This window comes from Trypanosoma theileri (genome assembly GCF_002087225.1).
Source record: "Trypanosoma theileri isolate Edinburgh chromosome Unknown TM35_Tth_8_V1, whole genome shotgun sequence".
Lineage (NCBI taxonomy): Eukaryota > Euglenozoa > Kinetoplastea > Trypanosomatida > Trypanosomatidae > Trypanosoma > Trypanosoma theileri.
The window spans coordinates 529420-539783 of NW_021639850.1; the positions used below are offsets into that span (position 1 = coordinate 529420).

At 36.7% G+C, this 10364-nt stretch overlaps 4 protein-coding genes across 4 annotated transcripts; all 4 read left to right on the forward strand.

The window, feature by feature from the left end:
- Positions 1–139: 139 nt before the first annotated feature.
- Positions 140–790, forward strand: TM35_000083180 (uncharacterized protein; the record flags this gene model as incomplete). Its single annotated transcript, XM_029024183.1, has 1 exon — positions 140–790. The coding sequence occupies one exon, from the start codon at positions 140–142 to the stop codon at positions 788–790; it is 651 nt and encodes a 216-aa protein (XP_028884586.1).
- Positions 791–1341: 551 nt separating this feature from the next.
- Positions 1342–5697, forward strand: TM35_000083190 (uncharacterized protein; the record flags this gene model as incomplete). The annotated part of the gene is made up of 1 exon (XM_029024184.1): positions 1342–5697. One exon carries the CDS (start codon positions 1342–1344, stop codon positions 5695–5697), a length of 4356 nt encoding a protein of 1451 aa, XP_028884587.1.
- A 1346-nt stretch (positions 5698–7043) lies between these two features.
- Positions 7044–7505, forward strand: TM35_000083200 (uncharacterized protein; the record flags this gene model as incomplete). The annotated part of the gene is made up of 1 exon (XM_029024185.1): positions 7044–7505. The coding sequence occupies one exon, from the start codon at positions 7044–7046 to the stop codon at positions 7503–7505; it is 462 nt and encodes a 153-aa protein (XP_028884588.1).
- Positions 7506–8109: 604 nt separating this feature from the next.
- Positions 8110–10185, forward strand: TM35_000083210 (protein phosphatase 2A regulatory subunit; the record flags this gene model as incomplete). Its single annotated transcript, XM_029024186.1, has 1 exon — positions 8110–10185. One exon carries the CDS (start codon positions 8110–8112, stop codon positions 10183–10185), a length of 2076 nt encoding a protein of 691 aa, XP_028884589.1.
- Positions 10186–10364: the final 179 nt, after the last annotated feature.

The window sequence follows — 10364 nt, forward strand, 5'->3', positions numbered from 1 at the left end:
ATTATTATTATTATTATTATTATTATTATTATTATTATTATTATTTATTTATTTATTTATTTATTTATTTATTTCTTTTTTACTCTTGATTTTTTCGTATGGTAATGGAAATTGAAGAGATAGAGTACAAAAGGTATCCATGTCCAAACCCAAACGAGGTAGGAAAGGTGATAATGCTGAGAATGGAAGTATAACTCTTGGAGGAAAGCATCTCTTAGTTTCAGTACAAGATAGGTCTCGTCGATTAAGATATACGAAACGCTTTGAAGAGTTTCTTGAGGCAACTCGAGAGGCAGATCGTGGACTTAGTACTATTAACTCTTCTGAAATAAATGAAGTTCCAACTTTGCTAGTTGGATATATTGCCCGTGCGATGGGTCTTAATCTGTCTAATGGAGAAGTGCTACGCCTAGTGGAAATGATAGAAGAAAAAGAAGGTGCATCTCGTGGTTCTGTATCTGCAAGTTTATTAAAAGAAATAATAGTAGAGGCTCTCATGACTGGAATTTTGGGCACTCAGTCTGGTAAAAAAGGTCCTGGGGCTTCTAAGACGGTACCACCACCAATATCTGTAGTTCGTGATAGTGAAGATACTATATATAGGGCTTTTTCTGTTTTAGATGTTCATAATCGTGGTTTTTTAGAAGCTGATGAAATTCGTCATTTCCTCCGCAGTGGAGCCGAACCATTTACTGAGGAAGAAGTAGAAGAATTCATAGTTGCCGCCGCTGACCCTGAAAATGGTCGTATTTATTACGAGGAATTTGCTGATGTACTTGCAACGGAGTAACCATTTATGACTGTTTTGTAATGACTAGCCCTAGTGCTAACGAAAACTGTGAAGGAAACAGAGGGAATAGAAAAAAATGTAAAGTTTTTCACAATGATCTGATATATATATATATATATATATATACGTAGTCTAGGTCTACAAAATCCCTTTATGCAGAAAGAGAGTATATATATCAGCTAAAAAACTCAAGGTATACGATCTTATGGTAACAAAATTTTCTTGACAACCAGTTTTATATACATATAAATTATTATTTATTTATTTATTTATTTATTTATTTTTTTTTTGCGTTTCTTGATTTACCACTAACCACTCTATTAGAAGCTGAGCAAGGGAAGGGTGTGTAGGTGCACAGCAGATTTGTTCTTTATCAGTAACAAAAAAAAAAAAAAAAAACAAAGGTAGAAAAGGCTGTTCACATTCACCAAGGAGGCGGTAGCATAAAAAATAAAAAAAAAGAAAAGAACAAGAAAGACAGCTTTTCGGGAAGTTGACACCATAGAAAATAGATTAAAAAGAAAAAAAAAACGAATCATTTTTGAATTATGATGCGTCGTGCTCTTCGAGCAAATGCGATACAGTTACCATGGGTATTAAGTTGTACAACACGCTTCTACGTTGCGGGAGGTGATTCGGGGTTCTATAATCAGAGTAGAGAACGGAAACGTGATGGCATCACATATGAAACCAAAATAAATGGTAAAACAGTGAAGAGCGGTAATACACGGTTGTCTTTAAACAACAATAATAACAACAACACACGGAAATTATCATCTGGAATGATGGAAAAGCCAGAGTTGCTCTTTCCTGATGCTCAGGAGCATGATATAGATGATACGGAAGTTACAATGGAAGAAAGATATCAAGGATTTGGAGAAAAAAATAAATTACTGGAAGAAGAAGAAGAAGAAATGCGTGCCCCTCCTAATATTAAAAGAAGGTATGAAGCTCTTGTACGACCCAAGCGTCAGACGGTGGTTCTAACAACCTCATTCTCTTCAAAGAATCCTGCCAAGTTTAATGGAAGGACAGCATCAGCAGCAGCAGAGGAGGATGAAAATAATAACAATAATAATAATAATAATAATAATAATAATAATGATGATGATGATGATGATGATGATGATGTTACTAAAATATATGATTCTAGTGAAATGAACAATATTGTTACCGCCCAGCAAGTAAAGCAAAAACATATGCTTAATGTAAACTCTCAGCGTCAACAAGTTCCGAAATCTAAAACTCTCAATAATAATGATCACCATCATGATTATGAAGCTGTAGAGAAGACGATTAACCATGATAACATAAACGTCAATGTGGATGAAATTCATGAGTACAAGAAAAAGGGATTAGATGTCGCTCACAGTGAAGGTAGTGTCGGTAGCGGTAATAATATCAGAGTGGAAGAAGCGAAAACTGAGCTTGATCGTAATGCTGATGATGTTGAAGATGAAGTTTTGGTAAATCAAGAGAATGGAAATGATGAATTAAAGAATCTGAAAAATCATCCTTTCTTTAATGATCTTTTGCGTCGTATGGAAAAAAATGCTCTACGTCAACGTCAGCAAATAAAAGCGTCTGGTCGTTATAATATAGATGCTGTAAATCTTTGTCTTCGCCCATTACTACAACTCACTGATTATCCATTTACCACATCCCAACTAAGGCTTACAGCACCATTTCTTTATCCTAAAATATTAAAACGTTCACTTTCTGATTTAAAAGCATGTCATCGTCTTCAAATTTACCATTCTCCTGATACTGATGTTATTTTAGATTGGTCAGCTGAAGATTTTCTCCGTCGACGCTATGAAAGCATTCATCTTTCATGGGAGCCTGTTAAGATTGTTATGATGCGTTTTGGTTGGAGTCAAGAAGTTATGTCAGACCGTGACTGTCTTTTATACTTTTCAAAGTTTGAAGACTTTATTGAGTTGGCAGAACTAGAACTCAGTGCGGGAGATGACAAACCAAAGGCTTTACCGATTGAAGATCCTGTTAAGATTGCTGAACAACGTCCTATTTCCGTTTCAAAACTTCTTATTCGCCGTAAGTTAACAGAAGGTACAGAACCTTCTATTACAGAGTCTATTCGACTGATGGGAACACCAGCCTTATCGAAACCTGCCAAATCACGAAAAACACAAACACTTGAGAAGGATACTGTGCAAGGAACGTTTGAACGTATTCAACGTGAAGCAGAGAGTGTGGATGGGGATGAGGAAACAAAGTTACAACACGGTATTAGTGTAGTTCCTTCCCTGCGTCAAGCATCTCATCCTTCAGGTCGATGTATTAAGACTTTTTCACTTGGAAGACCGAAAAGTACCGTTATAGAAGATAATGTTAAAGTGCATACCCCCACAAAAGTTAACAGTAATCCATTTGATGAAAGTCATTGTACATATACACCAGAAAAATATGAAGCTCTTGCTAATGCATACCATAAAAAAAAAGTTGAAGCTTCTCAAATGCGTCGTCGATTACTAAGTACCGATAGTATAGATCATGCTAGTGAATTACAAGGGAAACTAGCCCAAATTCAGAAAGAATTACCGCGACTGCGAGAACAACTTGAAAAAATGAGGAAATTACGGCATATGGAAAAAGAAGGTCCTTCGATAGGATCACATACCTCTTCTTTTGTAACAGGAGAAAAAGAAAAAGAAGAAGAAATAAAGAAAAATCATGACTCCATTCCGTTTACCACATCATTACATTCTGAAACAAAAAAGGATGAAAGAACAAAAAACAGTAATGCCGCCGAAGAAAACATAATAAAGAAGAAATCAATAGATGAGAAGTTTGAAGTGAAAAATAAGTTTAATCAACCATCACAACAATCTTCTATACCATCTTCAAAAGAAATTGAAACGTTATCTTCGGCGGCTTTAATGTTAAGACAAGAGATTGAGTCTCTACAAGAAAAACGCCGTAATGAGGAGAATGCTCTTCTTCGAAGGATGGAAGAGGCTCTTAGTGCTTTACATAAAATAGAGTCTACCATAATTTCCGTCTCTGAGCGAGAAACAAAGGAAACAGAAGCAGAAGCAGAAGCGGAAGCAGAACGACAACGATTGGAAATACAGCGGAAGGAAGAAGCCGAAAAAAAAAGGAGACGAGAAGAAGCAGAAGCAAGAGCACGTGCTCTGGAACAGGAATTATTAAACAAACATGAGGAACGTATGAAACTTCTCAACAAACAACGTGAAGAGGCTCAACAGGCACAACGGGAAGCGGAACTCGCATTGGAACGTCAAAAACAACTTGAACAAGCCACTCTAAAAGCACAGGAAGAGTTACAACGCAATCTACAAGAGGCCAAATCAAAAATATGGAGTAAAGAAACAGATAATGAGACATCTATTGAATATGATATGCCAACAACAAAAACAACCTCTTCTGTTGCTGCGGCATCACCGGAACCAATAATGACAACAGTGAACAATGGATCTAGGGTTATGTCTAAACAAGAAATGCCAACTGTGTCTGTAACGTCTTCATCCACTTCTTCTTCTTCTTCTTCTTCTTCAACTGGTACAACTTCCTCTTTCTCATCTGAACCAAGTTGTACACCAGAGCAATATGATGGATTATGTTTAGCGGCTGAACGACTTCGTAAAGAAATTGCAGAACTTGAACGACAAATGGAAAACGAGGGAGATGAAGATGATATGACCTTAATGGCTGTATTAGCCGTATCACGAGCAGACTTGGAGGAACTTGAAGATTTTATTAATGTTGTACGACGGAAAGAGTCATGGACGGCAGAACGTGACAGAATTCGTAAAGAAGAAAAAGCTCTATTAGAGAAGGAAAGAGGTACAAACTCTAATGATCTTCAGGAAAAAATCAGTGCTATTCGTTTCCAAATTGAACTTATGGAAAAGAGGTTACAACATGCAACTGAACGTCCTGTAATAACAAAACTTGAACAGGGAATTATTAACGGTAGACGTGAAATCAACAAGCTAAGAATGGAACAGGACCGATTACGTCGATTAGGACAACAAACAAATACTGGAGGTTTACATATACCACCTTCTTTGAGTCTTGCAGAAGCTTTGGCAGAAGATGAACATGTGGAAGCAAAAAATGAAGAGGAAATAACTAATATCATGAAGAAGAATGATAATATTACTGATGATGCAAATACATATAACTCACGACTCGGTAAATATGCAGATGATGAAAGTAATGATGATAATTCTGCTATGGATTTGGAAGAGGAAGAAGAAGAGAACCAGACAATGGAAGAAGCAGAGTATAATAAAAAGAACAACAAACAATTGGAAAGTGAAAATGTCAATAGTGGTATTTCCGCTGAAAGTTCTCTGGATAACGATTGTAATTCTGATGACAATGATACCCGTGAAGATCTTATTAAATCACTTCAAGGTGATCAACAGGAGTTAAGACAATTAACATCTCAGATGGAAAAAATGCTTGAAGAGATTAAATTTCTTGAAGATGGTATCGCCTCAAAAGGAGGTGAAAATGCTGAAACTATTGCTACATCACTTGTGGAATTACAGAAAAAACTACAACAGTTACTAGAGTTACGGGATGCTGTAAAGCAGCGAATGATGCAAACATCATTAGATGAAAAAATGTACGCAAGTCAAAATGTCAACCCTTCTTCTTCTTCTACTACTACTACTACTACTGTTTCTAAAAAGAAACCACATACATCCGCAACCTTATCCGTTACAAAATCAACTCCTACATCTCCTCGCAAACCTGTAGTTATTGCGCCATTGTCTAATAGGCCAGTTTCAAGTCACGCTAACCGCGCAGGTGGAGAAGTACTTCACTTTGAACAGCACGTGAACAAGGGACAACAACAACAACAACAGCGTAAAATGCAGAAGGTTACCAAATCAAAAAAGAGCCGCCGATAGAGGCGTTGTCAAAGTCAAACAAACAAACAAACAAAAAAAAAAGAGAATGGAATAAGAAAGAAAGAAAGGAAAAAGGATATCATTATGATGGATTCGAGGTTTATGCCATTTTTTTTTTTTTTTTGGTAATGATATAATGATGTCCAATGAAGGATTGGTATTCATTCTTGTCGCGTTTCTGCAATACTGCTGCTGATGCCTTTTTAACGAAAACCATGAAAAAGAAAAAAAAAAAGAATCAAGGTAACAATAGCATTACATTTATTATAGACATACTCTTCTTAAAGGGGAAACGGGAATGGGGGAATATCTAACTGAGCGGAAGGGGAGAAATAATACAAAAGTCTTTGTATTTCTATTCGCTTTTTTTGTGTTTTTTTTTTTTCTTTTTATCCTTTTTTTTTCTTTGATTCTTTTCTGTTACCATATATCTGGGCTTTTCCTCCCTGCAGTTATTCCCTCCACCCCTCTGCAAAAGGAAGCCAAAAGAGCATAATTTATAGAGGAGGTTGATGATCTTGAGAAATCGTTTAAGGTTAATTATGGTAAGGGGTATACATGTGTAAAGAGAAGATTGTTCATCCGGCGGAATGAACAACAACAGCGAGATGAAAAAGAAAAAAAAAGAAGAAGGATCATAAACGGTGTACAACCCGTTTATATTTGGCGTTTTCTTCTTTTTTTTTTTTCTCTCTCTCTCTCTCTTTCTCTTTTTTTTCTTGGGAGGTTTCTTCCTAGTTACCTTGTGCCCTTTTTCTATTCCTACCCTTTCCCTTAGTTTGGGAGAGGAGATGGGAGTAAATGCCACTATTTGCCTCTTTCTCAAGACGCAAACGCAACATAGAACACGTTTTTTTTTTTTTTTTTTTTTTTTTGATTTTCTACTTGCATATTTGCACGACGTGTTATTATATTTCCTTTCTTCTTATACGTCTTCTTTTACAGGAGTGTTTGAAGTAAGGAAAATTCAAAAAGAAAAAAAAAGAAATAATGCACATTTCACCTCTTTAAAATTATTTTCTGTAATTTGTTTTTTTTTTTTTCTTTTCTTTTTGGTTTGTTGCCCTTTTTTCTTTACTATTCTTCTTTTTTCTTTCTTTCTTCTTTGATTTATTTCTGGTGTATTTTGTAAATATACTCATACATATACATTACACGGATCCTATTACTCCCAAAGAGAGAATAGTGCTATAACTTAGTCAAAGAGGTGAAAAAAAAAGAAAAATTCTCATACATTCTTTCTTATTTCACTAACTTTGCAGGAGAGAGGGGAGTAAGCAATAACTCGTGTAAGGAGACTCTTTTATATATATTACTTTTATATTATTGTTAGTAATATCATTATTATGCTCCGAATAACCGTTCCATGGCGTAAAAATCCTGTTATTTTCAAACAAGGACAGGGTATGTTCACACATCAGCTTAAACGTATGCTACAGAAAAAAGCCATGCATCGTTACAATTGGGATCCTTTGCCAATGTATGATCCACGTAAACTTGTACATTCCAATCGTCGTATTGATCCAGAGACATGGGAGGAACGTTATGACCCGCATTGGGATGAACGTGCACATTTAGTTCCGGATCAAAGTTTCTATCATATTCCTGTTCCCCCAGAGTATAGAGATGCGTATTGGTGGAGAGACTTGCAGGCACGACGTGTGCAATGTCCTATAGAATGGGTAAGCCATAGGATGTACAACAAGGGTGATCGGCAACGTTATGATTTCCAGGACATGTCATTTAGAAAGAAATTTGAGTATTCATACGAAGAAGTAGTAAAGAATGCAAAGGAAATGCGAAGTTAAAGGATAAGAAAAAAAACAAGAATCTGTTGTTTTTATTTTTGAGAGCCAGTTGAAAGACGTACTTAATTTTTGTAGTTATTGTTGTTGTTGTCGTGGTGGTGGTGGTGGTGGTGGTGGTCTTGTTCTGTTTATGCCTATTTGCTGACGGTGAGTGTTTTTTTTTTCTTTGTTGTTGTTGTTTGTTGGTTCGTGTGTTTGTGTATTTTTCTCCAATTGGAGGTGGAAATGATCAATATTACTTTGGTCAAGAAACAAAGAGAGAGAGTGGTTAAAACTCGTGAGACAGTAAACCTTTGTTGATTATTATTATTATTATTATTTATTAGTGCTTTATTCTTTCCTGTTGTTATTGTTACTCATTATTACTCTGGTGCTTTAAAGTAAGGTCTGACACCATCATTTGTTTAGCATTATCACATTATCCTTAGACCTCTACTGTTGGTTAGTTAGACGGGTGGCTCATTCAATCCCCCAGGGAAGTCAACAAAAAAAAAACCCTATTCACACTTATTATTATTATTATTATTATTATTATTATTATTATTATTATTATTATTATTATTATTATTATTATTCTCTAGTATAGATAGAGTGTATAATCACGATGATGATTCCTGGCCTCAATCTGGACTCCGCGCTTGGACGGCGCTCGACCGGGGCGTCGGGTCCCCGCGTGGAGGACGGCGTCCCCGGCTGTTTTTCCCCCCGCCCCGCCCACTCCCGCAGCGCCAGCGTCGCCAGCAGCGCCGGGCCGATGCTCGAGGGCCGCAGAGATAAAGAGAGAGAAAGAGAACTCGAGAGCTCCCCGGCGCAGAGACGCGGACCGTCGCTCGAGGGCTTCGCACGCTCCACCGCCTCACCATCGATGCCAACCATCACAAGAGCATCGGAGCGGCGGGAACGGGCGCTGCGTCGACTCTCCCCACGAGCAACACTTCTTAATCACCAACATGTACGTCAAGCCTCGGCATCATTACTCCGAGCTTGTGCTGCTCCACCACCACCTCCACCACTGCGAAGAGCAACAACAACAACAACAACAACAGGAAATAGTAGTGTTAATGATGATAGTAGAAAAGTTAGTGGGGGAACTTCTTTACTACCAATACATTCTGAAGTGGACGACCCACATGTAGAATACTGTGATAAACTGATGTTGAGGGAAGTATATGTAACAGGAAAACAATGGCGACATGTTCCGGCTGCTCAGCGTGAGGCTTGTAGATTTCCTTCAACGAACATATCAGCTCTTGCCACAAGTACTTCAGGTGAACATGTTGCGATTGGTGATCGTTGCGGTCGTGTTTTTGTGATGCGTCGTGGGGAACAGATGGAACATGAACATGATGATGATGATGTTAATAATGATAATGATCATATAAAAAGGGAATCTAAAAACTCACGTAGGGTAGATAATTCTACTGTTCGTGTACATGAACCATATAATTTTGCAGTGGGTAGACAAGCGTATACATCCGTTATTGATCCTTTAAATAGTGTTGAAGTAACACCTAGTATTCAAGCTCTTTGTTTCCTTCCAGAAGCTGGACCAACTACTTATGTACTGACAGCAAATGAAAAAATGCCAAAATTGTATAAAGTTGTACAAGTAAGAGAATCTCCTGCACCTTTTTTTGCTGTTGATAGACTTGGAGAAAAAACTGTTGGTTCATTAACTTTAAATCCACTTCGTGGTACAACGACATGTGCTATGAAACAAGTTTCACGTTATGCTTTAAATCATGAATATAATATTAATTCATTATGCCCTTTAGCTGATAGTGCACAGTTTTTTTCTGCAGATGAACTTACTGTAAAACTTTGGTGTGTTGAATATCCTGATACTTCTATTGAGACCTATAGTCTTAAACCACCTCTTGAAGAAGATGCCCAGGAAGTTATTTGTGGTATTCGAACTTTTCAACATGAACCATTTCTCTTATTTGTTTTAACAACATCAGGAAATGTTCGTATTGTAGATACCCGTCAAACTCTTAAATGGCTTTATCAAACTCCATTAGTGTTTAGAAATACACTTTCTGAAGAAGATATTGTAATTTCTTCTAGTTTATCTGATTGTGCACTTAGCCCTTGTGGAAGGTATATAGCTGGACGTGATATGATGAGTGTTTGTTTATGGGATATTCGTCGTACCACACCCTATTCTCAAACTAGAGGATTAACTCCATCTATGGTAGGTCATGATGATGAATATGATGTTGTGCGTCGATGGGAACTTTATCCACATTTACGACAAGATATTGAACAATATTTCCAAGGAGAGATATTAGAACAATTTAATGTTAGATTTTTAAATACTCATGAAATGTGTACTGGAGGTTTTGCTGGTACCTTGTATACTCTTGATACGCTTAAAGAAAATGATAGTACTATAGAACTTTCCTCTGGAGAAGATAGTAGTTTTTCCCCACGTTGTAATGTTGGAGAGATTTTACAATTTCCAGAGATCCAAGGGGCTAAAGATACTCCACATGGACCATTACGTTCACTTCCAATAGAAGATGTGACTTTTCCAATATCTAATGATAGTGAAGTATTATTACGTGGTACGGTGACACGACTCTCACATCCTTTTACCTCTGCAAATGGAAATTGTTCCTTGTTGGGATCTTGTGGAAATGCTTTGGTTCAATTGAATTATTCCAATTTATGTTGTTAAACTACTTTGTAGAATGAGGTAAGTCGAAAAAAAAAAAAAATAAAATAAAATAAAACATAGTGGTAAATCCTCTGTATTTTTATTTTATTTTCGTTGCTATTATGTTTTGTTTTGCGGTTTAATGGCGTTTTTATTTCTACTTTCTCGAACTTGTTTAATTGGTAGAGGAAAGAAAAAAA